Raw genomic sequence first — 14731 nt, 5'->3', positions numbered from 1 at the left:
GGTACCGGGGCAAACTCAGGACCTTGCGCTTGAAAGGCAGGCAGCAGCGCCACTGAGCTAAGACCCCCCACGCGGCCTTCTGGCTTCTATCTTGATACTCCTAACACGGTTTCCACTTATAATGTGATAAACTCTGAACTCTTGTTTTTGAAAGAAACCAAGCAACTTCTTCTAAACCATGAATTGAGATGCTGAGCCCCTGCACTAGCTCGAGGTCATCGACACAAAGCTGCTTCTTGGTTCTTGTGCCTCAACTCCCCCTGTGCCTCAGGCACCAAGCGATCTTCTTCTGGCTCAAGAGGCAGACAATGCCTTGGACTCTGAAGCAAGCAAAAGGCCCCTGCACGCCGCTTCACTTCGGAGAGGCTCCAGGCAATGGCCTCCGACTCAGGGTGCCCTCGCAAAGTGCCTCTCCTGCTGTCCCAACCTGGGCTCCGACACCCAGCATCACGGCCTAAAAGCGGTGGGTGGTCTCTGCAGCCCACCCACAGGGCCCAGCTGCAGGGGCATCAAATGACCCCATTCTGTCACAAACGCACTGACCAACATCTCAAGGGTTCTTACCAGACCTTCTGGAGCACTAACTCCAAGGGGCAACTAAGTAAAACGGTCCACCTCCCTGTACTCAGACCCTGGCAAACGGACCTGTGCTCGGTGAGGACGCTCACGGCGGACGGGTGGTTGGCACAGTATGTGAGGTACAGGGTCCTCATCTGCGGCATCAGGTTCAGGAAGCAGCCTCCGACTCGCTGCTGGGCCTCGGGTGACCTAGAGACGGGCACAGGGGATGGCTGTCAGTCACACAGAGGCACTGCTGAGGGACAGACATGCGGCCTCTCCCTGGACACCTGAGAGAGAGCCAGGGACAGGCCTCTAGCCCCACCAGTCCCCGCCACCACCCACCCAGCAGGAGGGACTGCAGTCCAGAGGCCAGGGTGGCAGGCGGCAGGGACCAACCGATGCCACATGACCCTCTACCCGAGGAGCATCACAAATCCCTAAATCAGGAGCGTTGTCACACACAGGCATCCAGTCACTAAGCTGTCCACCAAAGCAGCATCAAGGCCATCACAAACACAGTAAAAAGTCATCCTTCACTAGAGAACAGACTGGAGATGGAGGCATCTACGAGGCACCGCTCCCCCGGGACAGGCAAGGGGACCACGGGCCACATTTAGGAGGCAAAAGCTCAGAAGCATGGAACAAATGGGGCACAGACAAGAACCCTCACTCGAGAGCCTGGCAATGACCCCCTTCGCTCTCTGCTTCCCTCCGCCTTGCCACGAGTGCTGCTCGCCTCTGCCACCCACTGTGCCACAGTTTATTTTTGGATCCAGCTGCCCAAGGACTGAAACAGGAGCCAAAATAAACCTCTCCTCCTTTGAGTCATGGCTGCCGGGTATCCCGTCCCAGCAGTGAGAGAAGTAACTCATCTAGTGTCCCAAGGGTTGCATGGGTGTAGAAACAGACCCAGCAGGACATCAGAATGCTAAAAACGGCCTTCAGAGCTGACGGTGAAACACAAGTGCATATGAAGACCACAGTGGGAGCTGGAGCTGGACACCAGCACCCAGACACCAGTGCGGAGATGCAACAGTGTGTGAACCCACCCCACCAGAGTCCAGCCCCAGCCTGGGCATGGGGGAAGCCTCCTCCTCCAACTGAGGTTACCCTAGCCTCTGGAGGGGCTCCAGAGCTGGGGGATGAACGGCCCTTCACAGCCTCCAGCCTCTGCACGGGAGGATCAAGCCAGAAATGCAGCTGGAGGGCTTGCGCTGTGACCCTAAACCCCAGCCCTGGCTCCAGGCTCAGGATGGGCGGGGTCCACACCTTGCCAGCTCCGCAGGCCTGCTGTCCCACTGGGACACCATACCTGATGCAACTCGAAAATCGTGCCAAGTCCTCTCCTGCATCCTGCCAGCAGTGGCACCCATAACTCTCCATCAGCTCGACTCACGATGACTTTCTACTGTTACCAAAATACAACCTAGAAATCCTAAATACAGTGGTTTCAACTGTTTTATAAAGAGTAGTTCAGCTGGGCATGGTGGTGCACGCCTGTAATCCCAGCACTCAGGAGGCTGAGGCAGGAGGATCACTGTGAGTTCCAGACCAGACTGGGCTACATAGTGAGTTCCAGGTCAGTCTCAACTACATAGTGAGACCCTGTCTCAAAAACCCAAAAAAGTAGTTCAAACAAACATCCTGAGAAACTAAGTCTCTGGAGGAGATGCTTCAGATCTTCAGGCCATTTTCACCACTAGTTAAAAATAATAGCACAAGACCCAGGTCAGCCAATGGCCAGGGACACGAGGAGCCAGACACCACTGTGACCTCTCTGCCCTAAGCCAGCACCAGGGGCCACTGAGGCTGCACCTGCCACGCTCGCCGCAGACCAGGGCCTCTGGAAACTGCTTCCAGGTAGCAGAGAACAGCCAGGCACAGCCCGCAAAGCTTAGCAAGAAGGCAGCTGTTTCTGGTATGGGACAGACAACAAAAGAAAGGAAGGCGTCACAATCACTCGGCCTGAAGCGAGAAGGGGCAGGGAGACAGAGGGCCAGAGACGGAGGAGGCACATTGGCCTGCCCAGAGCACACGACAGGTGCTGGTGAAGGCCGGGTCACACACACACATGCCACAAACGGAGTGAAGAGGCGCAGGTGCAGTGCCTCTGGTGCCCATCAGAAACTCAGCACACCTGGAGGCCCCCCAGCACCAGGCTGTACCCACAATGCACTGCTCAGAGTTTGAGCTCATGCTCTTTCTCAAGTGTCAGGAGAACACGAGTCCTCACTAATACATCTTCAGGTGTGAGACTTGGCACAGTAATAAGGACTTCCAAAGGACAACCACCTTTGAGGTCCTATTTTCAACTGAATTTAAACTGCTGTTCACAATAAAGTACAAGAAAACTTCCAATTATAAACGGGTTTTATTTGAGAGATTTGTTTTGAAGACACCGTTACATACCCAGAATTCATTTTCCTACAGAGGCAATTCTACAAGACACTGTTCCATGTTCTCAGATCAGCACAACTGGTACAGAAAGGATCAGGTTCTTTAAAGAACAAGAAAAACTTTCAACCTGCTAGGAGCCCCAGTGATCCATGCATAAGGGTTTCTCCACCAAGGGAAGTTCATTTCCAACAGAGCCCCAGCCCCCACACACTGCCCACCAGCCCAGCTCCAGCCCCCACCCTGGCACAGGCCCTCCATGGCCAGGTGGCTCTCCCTGGTAAAATGCCCTCAACACCCACAGGCGGGGCTCCCTGAATCAATCAGCTCTTCCTGCTGCAGAGGGAGGCCACTGATCATGCGACACCAGGCAAACCACGCACCACTCATCAGGTGGGGTTGGTCAAGGACGCACATGTTAACATGGGTGAGAGCACTGGCCTGACACATGCCAGAGTCAGGGTCTGAACCTCGCCACCCCCCCAAAAAAAAAAACAACAAAAAACATCTAGGCCAGCTTGGTGACACACGCCTGCAACCCCAGTACTATGTTGGCTTGAGGCAAGAGAATCAGGAGTTCAAGCCCACCCTGGCACCTTAGCTCCTGTCTCAAAATAAAATGTAGTGACAGTAACAATAAAATACAAAGGCCCCAGGTTCAACTGACAGTACCAGAAATAGGTAAATAAGTAAACCAAAACAATTCACACTAAGCTTACCTTATGCAGTTACGTACAGGCCTTACAAAACTGAAATAAATTCTACAAGCCCACAGCGTGTTGGATGTATGTGGTTGAGGTCCTACTTCAACTTTCCATTTCACCAGCTTCTCACAGGCCAGGGGCAACTCACAAGCAGAAGACAATGCTGGAGAAGTCAACTTTGAGGCCCCTCAGGGGCACATGGGGCACAGGGTGGCAGGACACCTGCTACCTCACAGTCCAGCCACCAGGCGCCTCCTCCCTTCCCCCAAACACCTTAACACCTTAAGCAACACAGCGAAAGTCTCCCCTTTCTTTGAAGATTATGGTACAGAAAACCAGTCTAAAATATTAGCTCTTGCTCTAAAAGGTGACTTACACAAAAAAGTAAAATAACCTAATATATATCCTTACAAATATGAATTCTAGAATTGTTAAACTTGATCCTTTCAATACCAATTACACCAACCTGCACCTTGTAATTGCTTAGCTGCTTACTTACTTGGCACATTCTTCTAAAGACTGCACAAGCATTTGCTGGAACGAGCAGATATCCTCTAGGTTTCCCATTAAATATGAAGTGCTTGCTGAACTCAACCTAGAGCCAGAGAAGCAACAGTAAAGATGTGTAAGCGGTCTGACTCGTGTTCTCCTCTCCCACCCCACAGTGCTCCCACTGTCCCGTCGTAAGCTAACACACACGCTGCCATGTCTCAGGCAAACTCAGATGCCAGATTCCATTATTTCAACCTTGATGTGCTAAAAACACAAGAGAGCTGCCCAAGTGAGGACTGTTTCATGCTTAATGCAATTTCTCATCCAACTTACTTCTCACTGGTCTGCAATGGTCGTAGGTAGGTTGAAAGCACAGTCTGAAGCTCTTTAGAATATTCATTTTCTGTTTCTAAAATATTCTGTAGCACCTGCAACAAAGGACAGATAAGCATTACTCCACACTGCATGTGCCACTGGACCCTGAGACTCATAACATCCAGAAAAGGGGGTCCATCAGCACAGTTACACTAACTGCGGCTCCAGGAGACACCCGTGTGTGTCCCACCGCTGCTGCTCCTGACTGTAACTACTAGGCCTCTGCCACGAAGGACTGCCGAGCACACCCGACCTCACCTGGCCACCATGCACGCTTGGCACAGGTGTGCTACAGTGAGCCATAGTGAACATCCTCGGACACAAGGAACCACTGACAGCGGAACAGCGTGCAAGGCCTGGTGTACAAAGGCCACCCATGATAGGTCCAAGAGCAGGCAAGGCTCCTCCTCAGCGACAGAAGCCAGGAAAAGGCAGAGGGCAGGGGCGTGAGGCACACTCGTGAGTGACAGGGTCTAGATTTTGATGGGATGCTGGTTACACAGATAAATAACTGCCAGAGCGCACTGAGCTGCACCTTCAAATCTATGCATACTAATATACAGCTAAGTATTCCTAACTAAAAATTCAAAATGCTCCAAAACCCATCCAAAATGTTTTTAGCATTGACATGAAGGTCAAAGTTGGGAAAGTTTCAGATTTGGGACCATTTCAGATTTTCAGATTAGCAGCACACAAGTGGTAAAGCTGGAAAATATTCTAGAATCTACAATCTGAAACTGTTTCGTCCCTGAGCATTTCGGACAGGGGATACTTAGCCTGTGTGTAAAATACATCTCAAATGGAAATCAGGAGTCTACTCTTTAGACTGGACCTGAAAAACTGAAATCAACTTCTGGAACTTCCGTTAGAGTGCGACTGTCTTAGGTCGCTCCACACACACCTATCAAACTCAAAGGTCTGTCAGAGTAAGTGACCTTCACATAGTCACCACTGTTTAAAGGAAGCAGCCTAACTACAACTGCTGACCTTAAAATTAAACATTTCCCGACAAGCTGCATCAGCATAGCAAACTGAGCTGCACTTAGCTAACGTCCCAAAGCTGATGACCCCAAGATGCGGACAGCTGAGCTGAAGTAAACGCTTCCCATTAGCCATGGCCAATGGTGAGGATGGAAGCCCTGGATTCGGGCAGGGCCCAGGCCCCAAGCGGTGGCCACCCCAACTCCGGTGGACACTCGTTGCCCTCCTGGCCCCAAGCACACATCACAGGCACTGGCTTTCAGAGGCTAACCCTGTCACCAGTCGTCAGCGGTGAGCAGCAAGGCCAGAAAGAGGCCTGGGGACCTGCCCCAGCCCCCGATGTGGGAAAGGGACATCGCTGCCCCGGGCCCTTCCACCCCACCCTCCTCTGACCAGAAGGTCCCAGTGCAGGTCTCTCCTGAGCACCTCCCACGTGCACTGAGATGCGCCATTTTCTCTCGAAACCTAGGCGCTACACCAAACTACAAGGGATAGCACAGAGGGGTCCCCAGGCCCACCATGCTCGGGCCCCCCACCCATGGTCTCAGATAAGCTAAACATGGGATGAACACTAAGGACAAGGTCTCCGTCAAGCTAAACAAAACTCCAGCCTTCACAGCAGAGGAGTGCGGCCTCGCTCCCTCCCCAGGCCCACGCTGACAAGCTCTGAGGAAGAGCGTGGTCACTGCAGAGGAAAGGCAAGCAGATAAACAGCACTGCACCATGTCACCCAGGTGGGAACCAGAAGCTGCAGGGCACAGTATGCAGACAAGGACTCTCCTGTCAGGCCCCTGTGCCACAGGGCAAATGTGTCCAACTCACCAGGCTAACTTCAGCCGCCAACCTTACGCTCTCTTCTAACCGGTGCTGAAGATAACTTAGGACACTCTCAGCAAGCGAGGTACACCCAGCCTTTATGCACACGCATACACCACAGGACCTGGCCCCTGGGCTGCACACCTTCCTAACTGGCAGTGACCATCGGGCAGCACCATCACCTCCTGCCTTTCCCGGCTCCCTTGCCTTCGGCATGCCCTCACCTCTGCAAGACCCGTGCAACCTCGGCCTGGCACCTCAGTCCTCTCACCCCAGGGCTGAGAACAGAAAAACGGTGCTGTTCTCCAGGAAAGAGCACCCTCTGCCTGCAGAGCTTAGGAAGGTCAGGGAGGGTGGCCCCCAACGATGGTACCACACAGCCTCAGAAATGTCGTCCTCAGTGGGCCATGGAGGACCCCCAGGCTCAGCAGTGTCACCAAGACAGAAAATGACGCCCCCCGCCTGTGTGTCTTGTCACTTACAGCAACAGTGAAACCACATTCTGACACATTACCCCACAACCTCCCAGACGCGTGATGCCCCAAGATGATATGCTTGCTCCGTGGCTGCCAACACACTTTCTGCGTTTGTAGACAAGCCTGTGCCACCCACTGGCCCAGACACCCTGTCCCAGAAGATACTCCACTTCTGTATGTGTAAAATTCCACTCAGCTGCTCTCAGCTCACCCCAACCCAAGCTGTCCTTCAGAATCTCGGGGATCAGAATTTGGAGTGGCCAACTCCTCGGAGCCCTCCGGCGTAGCCTCCGGTAACCCTAAAATCACTGTACCATCACGTTCCCTGTCGCCAATCATCCTTCACAAATGCACACGTGACCCACCTTAGAAAGGTCATCACCATCGCAGAGCGAAACATAACCCTCGTCCACAGGCACAGGGCACCAGGGGAGCATAGCCACTCCAGACCCCGTCCACACCTGCCAGACTGTGGCCACCACCTCAGATGCGGCACTGAACACCCTCCTTCAAGTCTCTGCTGTTTCTGAAGAGCTGAATGCCAAGGAAGGCTTCAGCCTCTGACAAGTTGCTCTGAGATGAGGGAAGGCTGCAGAGGAAGCAGCCCCTAAGCCCTTGCAGGGACGGCCAGGAAACACTGCGCTAATGCTGCCTGGTGGCTGTGCTTATCCCTACTGCCAGCCGCCACCAACTCACTTACATGAGCCCTCAGCCAGCTAGGGCCGGGCCACAGGAATGTCTGTTTCATCCGTGTACCTTGTAGAAGAAACTGCCACCCCAACATTTCTAAACTAGGGAATTAACAGCATCTGGGGCTATGTTCCTTTCAAAGGTTAAAGGTTCCCCAGACAACAGGAATGGGCACTACATGCCACAGGCACATTCTCAAGGTGGGTGCAGAGCCAGGCAGACCCGGGCCCAAAGCCTGCTCCAGACCAGTACCATGCAGAGCCCGCCCTGAAGTCTTCTTTGTTTAAAAGGGGGTTCACTGACGTAGGCTGAGGGTCCACCCCGACTGAAGGACAGGAAGCACTCCCCCACCTACACCTGCCGAATGAGCCAGGAGAGCCTGCGTTGGAGGAGCTTCCTTGGGCTGGCGGGCAGATGGGCGGGCAGGCAGGCGAGCAGAGGTCTTTCCTCCACTGGAGCCTGCCTCGGGGAGCAGTAGGTCACCTCAGGGCACAAAGTCAAGGAGTGGCTGACTGCAAGGAGCTGCAGCACTCACTCCCACAGGAAATGCAGGAAGTGGGGAGCAGCTCCTGAGGAGCCCAGGGGCCTCCAGAATACCCCAAGGCCTGGAGGCCCAAGTCAAGCCACCTGAGTAGGGGGCCCTAGGAACCCCTCAGGGCTCACAGGACTTAAGGAAGTCGGGCTAAGAGGAGAAGAGCAAAGTGAAAAGTCAAAGCAAGAGGCAGAACTCGGCCCGGAATGGCGATGATGGCTGCAGAACAGAGTTTCCCGCCTTGGCCTGGCACCCAGGGGCTACAGGACCACAGAAGGAGCAGGCAAGAGCAGGCAGGAGCAGCATCTGCTGTGTCCATTTACAGCCTGAAACTAGGGCCGGCTGCTATCGCACCCACAGGGCTTCCAAGGTGAGGTCAGGCACAGGTGGACAGAACACTGCTTCCTGCATGGACACAAGTGCAGGAGAAGCAGGAGCGTGCAGCACTGGGCGCAGACAGCCCAGAGCAGCGTCGTCTGGGTCAGCAGGCTGAAGAAAGCGTGACCTCTAGTGGTGACTGAGGACACTCGAGGGAGAGGCACCCGCTCCTCCTGACGCCATGGAAACCATGATGGCCGAAGCCCCTGCTAGGAACCTGAAGCCAATCCTATCCCAAGACCTCATCACACACGAGGCCAGGGCTGCCTCAGGCCACCGCACAACTCAGCAGCAGTGACACGAGACCAAGACTACAAGGGCCACGGGCACAGCAGCAGGATGGCCCGGAGCTGCAGGACACGCAGTACTCCGAGGGGACACGTCCTGGACACAGGCAGTGCCAAGGACCCAGCAGGGCAGACTCGTCACGGGCAGGTGAAAGAAAAGGGGAGATGGAGAAAGACCCCAAGAGGAGCTTCCTAAGGAGAATTAGGACCTGATGCAAGCAAAGAAGTCTAAGGCTGAGGAGAGAGAGAGGGAGAGGCCTGAGGACGGCGGCAGAGGGAAGAAGCAGCACTTGCATCCATCCCCTGGAGCCCAGGCAGGACTGGGAGGCTCTCACCCGGCACACTGTGTGGCAGCACAGATGCCGGATGAGGTTGTGTCACCATCCTGCTGTATCCTAGGGTCTGGGAGCACTGAGGGGCCCTGCTCAGGACGGTCCAACACAGGGACCCATCCAGTCAGATCCTTCACCCTGCTCTTACGAGGCTTCAGAGGCTGAGCCCAGGATCTCTGCACTGAGCTACGAACCGAAGCCTCTTTATTTCAAGACAGGGTCTCATTAAGTCGCCTAGGCTGGGCTTGAACTGATCCTCCTGCCTCAGCCTCCCAAAGAGCCGGGGTGGTAAGTGCACACCACCATGCCTGGCTTAATACAGGGACAGAGAACAAAGCATCCAGGATAAAAGGCTGCTGCAAAGAAATACTGAGCAGCTACTGCTTTATATCAAAAAAGCAAAGACTTCCTGTGTTCCTGTTTACATCTCCTGACCATCAGTAAAAGCTGGCAGTACAGGAAGAAAAAAGTAAACACACATTTTCCACAGAATCTCAAGACAGAGTATATGTCTGGAAAGCTGACTTTGCCGTTGTCACAAGAGTAATTAAAAACTATCTAAACAAAGAATGTTACATTCTATTCCCGTAGCACATGCAACCGGTTGGGGACAAGGGCTGAGAACCCCCAGGTTCCCACCCGACACTCTCTGAAGCTCACACAATGATCTAAGTTTCAAAGCGCAGCAAACATCAGGATGCAGATGCACGGGCTTCACTGGACATGAAGTCTCGGCACACTCCCGACTCCGGGCCATCTGATACGTACACAGCACTCCTGGGAAGACCCCACAGGAAAAGCAAAACAGACTGGAAAAGCTACTGCTCTGAAAGACCCACACAGCAGCACAGGTGCACGTAAAAGGTCACAGCACATTCCACACCTCTAAACTCATCTGTGACCCTGGTAATGCTGTCGGGGAGCAACCGCCACATCTGCCAGGCATAGCAGCACTTGCCTGTAATCCCAGAAATCGGGAGGCTGAGAGTTTGAGGCCAGCCTGGGCAGCACAGTGAGTTCAAGGCCAGGCTGAGCTACTGAGCGAAGCCCTGTCTCGCAAAATTTTTTAAAAGAATCATAGCATCCGCTATGAAACTAGAGAAGGGCACCATTCCATACACGCAATGTTCAGCTAAGATTGGCAGGAAAGGACCCGGAGGCTGGGGGACTGAGGCCCTGGGGCTCTGCGGTGGGCTGGGTGACTCACTTCCTCCTCCCAATCCTGGGAGCTGCCTCTGCATTTCCTCCTCACCATAGAGCTTTCAAAGACCATAAGGACGTCTGCAGTACTCACCACGTTGTAATAGCTCTTGTTGATGGCGGTCGTGTCAAACCCTTTGGGGGGGCTCTTCAGCGTCCCTGACTTGGGGGAGACCGGCTTCTCTGCAACAGAAATGAAAGGCAGTTACTGACCACATCAGAGGAACAAGGCACGCTGTCCCTTCCACACCCAGCAGTGGCCGCAGAGAGGGAGGCAGGGGCCCCTCCACGACAGCAGGCCCAGCCCCACGCTCGGTGAGGTGAGTGGCAGCCACCCAGCTGCACACAGGGCTTGATCCACTGAGAGACCGTGAATCTGTGCAATCTGCTCACACACGAATCTACTCCCATGATGCTGCAAATATAAAACAGGAGCTGAGGAGAACAGGAGAGCACGGCGGGAGGGGACGGCACTTAAAACGACCAGACCCACACCTCGGGGCTGCATCTGAGGGTTCAGAGCATTCAGGATGCAAAGGCTTCTCGGAACAAGAAGGAGCTGCTCAAAGCTTAAAGTAATCTCGTCACCCACAGGAGACAAGGAAAGGGACATCACCTCCTTGCTCAAAACCAGGGGAAATCCACACCAGCCAAAAAACTTCCAAGCCGCACGTGCGCAGAGTAACAGCAGTCAGGACGGCGGCTGCCATGGAGCAACAGCCAGCTCGACAGAGCTCAGTGTGCCATGCAGGGGAGGAGAGGGCGCTCTGCCGGCTGGCTCCCAGGGGTGGGCAGGCGGTGTCTACCGGTGGGTCCACGGTGCCCTCCACCGGCCCTGAGGGGCGGAGAAGGGGAGCACGTCCAGCCCTGGTTTGGGGATGGCCGGGCACTTCTGGGGAGTCCCTCTGCACTGGCGCTGCCCACCAGCTGGGGGGCGGGAGACAGGCTTCCCCACACCCTCCGCCGCCGGAATTCTCCCAGCACCTCCCGGGCACTGGGTCCACAGGCTGCCCCTGCCTCTCCACTCCCCTCGCATCCGTGTGCACTCCGGCAGTCAAGGCTGCTCGGCGACTCGCTGTCCACATGACAGCTTCGGAGCCTTCACAGCGCCCAACCCGCGCCTCGCGGCAGATGCCCACGTCTTCTGCAAGGCCTCACTGCCAGGATTCCAAATGGTGGAAGATGAGGAATAACTGATAACGCAGAGAGCTCTGTCCACACAACAGAGAGCAGCTCCACAGGAAGCAAATGACTTCCAAACCGTAGGTAATACAAGGGGGAAAATCATTGTCCTTCTCCGTGCAGACCTGAGAGGTGTAGAGAAGAAAACTACAAAATATCTTACATTGAAAGAAAACAGGAAATCTGCAACTCAGGAGCAAGACCCAAGCTGACCGTGATGGCCCCGTCCGTGGCACTTGGAAAAACGCACACATGGATGGGACGGTGTCAGCGTAACCAGCTCCATGGGGTGGCCAGAGTCCGCTTCATTTTAAAGGCATTTCACTTGCTAGCAGGGCAATTAAAACCCACCTCACAACTGCAGCCCTGTTAACAAGGTTCAGTCAGGGTGGAAGGGAGGGCCAGATGCTGTCACTTGTACCTGTGGCTGTGCTCACTGTGGGGCGTCCCTCTGAGATGCTGCCCATCGTCCCCACCACCGATGTGAGGCTACAGGGGCCGCTGCCAGGAAGACTTGACAGGACACAGAGACAGCAGGGCACAGGGACCCCGCGAAGCCTGGGAGAACATGAGGGCAGCTCGGGGGAAGGGAAGCTGCAGCCCCTGGAACTCAAGCTGCTCACGGCCAGGAAAAAGGTTCGAGACACCAACGCTCTCAGTGCCCTAGGGAAGCCATCTCTGCCCCATCCGACAGCTGAAAACCTAACTAAACTCCCTGCTCCCTGGGTGTGGGGAGGATTGGGTGCCTGTCCTGCTGGAGGAGGGTGGAGAGTGGCACGGTGTCCAAGGAGAAGACGGGATGCAAGGCACCTTCGTCCACTCATCCAGAACCCGCAGAGCACCGGGGTGTACAGGTGGGGACATAGCCTGCGAGGTGCCCACACTCCTCGCCTCACCACCAGGCTCTCCCTAGGAAGCCTGCTGCTCCTGCTGGATCCCACTCAACAGGGGACAGAGCATAGGCCAACAGCCCCAGGCCCGGAAGGAGCAGCCACAGAGCCAGGGGCCCAGCAAGAAGACACAAGGGGAGAGCGGACCATGGGGATGAAGGCGCTGTAGACATCAGGTGCATCTGGAAAAGAAAGGAGCAAGAGCTCCAGAAATAAATACCACAGCCCTGAAGATGAACATCTCAATGGGCAGTTCAACACCACAAGTGAGGTGGAAACCCAAGAACCCGAAATTCACACTTTGACGAATGGATTCAGCATTAATGCAGCAAAACAAAGAAACCAGAAAAATGAGAAGCAGGCTGAAAGCCACAGAGGAAAAAGTAACACATGTAACAGGACTTTTCCAGGCAAAGAGCAGGAAGCAGCCTGGAGAAGCCACTAGCAGATGAAGGAATGTTTCCCGCCAGGGCTGAAGGCACAGGCTCGCAGGTCAGAGGCTGGAGGTCAGAGTCCCTAAGAGGGTCCCGGGGTGGGAGGCTCAGGCTGTTCCACACACACCGGGCTCCTGCGCACCTGCCCTGCTCAGGAGAACACGGATTTCTGCTCCCTGTGCCCCCACCCATCCGCTGGGTAGCCACGTGTCTGCTGGTTCTGGCAATGCACACAGCTGCCCAGCAGAGAGCTATGCAGTGGGACCAGCCTCCAGAGTGGCTGTTCATCTCAAGCCAAGCCTCTCCCAACCAGGTTTTCTTTAAGGTAAGGAGTAGTGCCCCCCTCATCTGGAAATGTTTTCACAGGGCTGCCTGTTTTCTCCATGGCATGGTCACAGAAACCCACCTGCATGCAAAACAGAGCAGCAGAGCAACAGGCCCATCCAGCCGATGGTACTACAGACCCTGCCCCGCCTGGGAGGTCACGCAGAAAATCCAAGGAACGCAGTTGTTTCACCCATCTTGCTGCAGGGACTTTTTCCTGGAGTCAAGACCCTGACAGAAGGCCACTGTCACACCTCCATCTTATGTAGTGAGTGTCTTGTCTGTCACAACAGGAGCGTTTTGCATCTGACTGCTGCGTCCCTAAAGCCCTTTCAGTCCACGGAAGTGTTGCCCTTGTCTTTCCTCCAGCTGCCAGAGGACAACAAAGGGGACACCGCCTTATCTCTCTTTCTTGGAACACGAGCCACTCTGGCCACCTCCACTAACCAAGCTTTGCATTTCAGGTCAGAAACCTGGGGACTGTCCCCTGCCAAAGTCCCTGTTCCACGGCAGCACTCGCTCCAGGACACATCTGCTGAACAGAGGTCAGCGTGGCTTCAGGGCCAGGCTCAGGTGTGGACAACACTGGCAATGCAACCGTGAGGGGCTGGCCGGAGAGCAGGAGGAGGAGGACAGAGAATGCACCTCGGCGCCCTTTACACCAGGAAGCGGCTGGGGGGGGACATTCCCCCCACCACCACAGCAAATGCTGACTAAGCACAGTGGACTCACACAGCTCTGTGCAGCCCGGCAGGGAAGCAGCGTGCCTGGAGGGAGGGAGGGGAGGCGCAGGCCAGGAGGACAGATGGACAGACTAGCAGGACACATGCCACAGCCCACATCTGCATGTCCTGTGAGGCTGTGGGGGATGAGAGGGACAGTCCTGGTGCTGGGCAGGGCCCAGAGGCAGGGGACATCGGACCCATCACACGTATCACTTTAGCATAAATTAGCCAGGGATTTAGCTCAGCGGTGCTGCCACCTGCCTCACAAGAGAAAGGTCCCGAGTTCGATCTCCAGTACCAAAAAAAGAAAGAAAAGGTACTTCAGCACAAATGAGAAAAAGCTTTCTCACAAAAGATCATCTCCAACCCTGAAGACTAACAACCTGGTTCTAAACTGCTCTCCATGATCTGCCTGTGCAACCTGCGTTTGAAATGAGGCTGTCTGGCCATGGTGCCAGGGAGACAGCCAAGGTCACAGGACAGCCCCACCATGCACAGTGACACCAGTGTCCAGGCAAGTGGTGCTCTGAGCCTGTGCACGAGTCAGGTCGTGGACCTGTACGAATCCCCATCCAACTTCCAGCAAAGATTCAAACTGTGAGATTCTGAACTGCTCTGTCCAAAACTCTACATTCCCTGCACAGGCTATGGTGGCTTGTATCTTCCCAGGGTGTGCTCCTGGTAAACGGACTCACACCTGTCCTCACCATCCTGGGTGCTCTGAGAAGTTTCCAAACACTCCCCTGCTGAGACCAGACCCACAACAGGTGAGGGCAGGGCTGCAGCTCAAGCTCACCCTGTGACTCAGAAGAACACGGTTCTGTGGTACGTAGCCCCTTCCCTGAAGATTACACTACTGGGACTCCTGAAACATTACTGGAAACGTCTGCAGTGGGCTTGAGTCTCCTCCTCAGTGTACAACGCAGATTATAAGGTAAAAAAAAAAAAAAAAAAAAAA

The 14731-nt window shown here is 54.7% G+C and overlaps 1 protein-coding gene across 3 annotated transcripts in view; it reads right to left on the bottom strand.

The window, feature by feature from the left end:
- Nucleotides 1-14731, bottom strand: part of Arhgef7 (Rho guanine nucleotide exchange factor 7) — a 72735-nt gene that overhangs the window by 25681 nt on the left and 32323 nt on the right. For all 3 annotated transcript variants that reach the window (XM_010619963.3, XM_010619965.3, XM_033760976.1), the window contains exons 5-8: nt 10313-10401; nt 4485-4579; nt 4159-4254; nt 646-768 (exon numbers count right to left, since the gene is read on the bottom strand). In XM_010619963.3, coding sequence (XP_010618265.1) covers nt 646-768; nt 4159-4254; nt 4485-4579; nt 10313-10401 — 403 coding nt within the window. The remainder of the gene's footprint in view (nt 1-645; nt 769-4158; nt 4255-4484; nt 4580-10312; nt 10402-14731) is intronic.

This window comes from Fukomys damarensis, unplaced genomic scaffold (genome assembly GCF_012274545.1).
Source record: "Fukomys damarensis isolate Sample0158 unplaced genomic scaffold, DMR_v1.0_HiC HiC_scaffold_6, whole genome shotgun sequence".
In the NCBI taxonomy this organism is placed as follows: Eukaryota; Metazoa; Chordata; class Mammalia; order Rodentia; family Bathyergidae; genus Fukomys; species Fukomys damarensis.
This window is presented reverse-complemented; position numbering and strand designations above follow the sequence as displayed.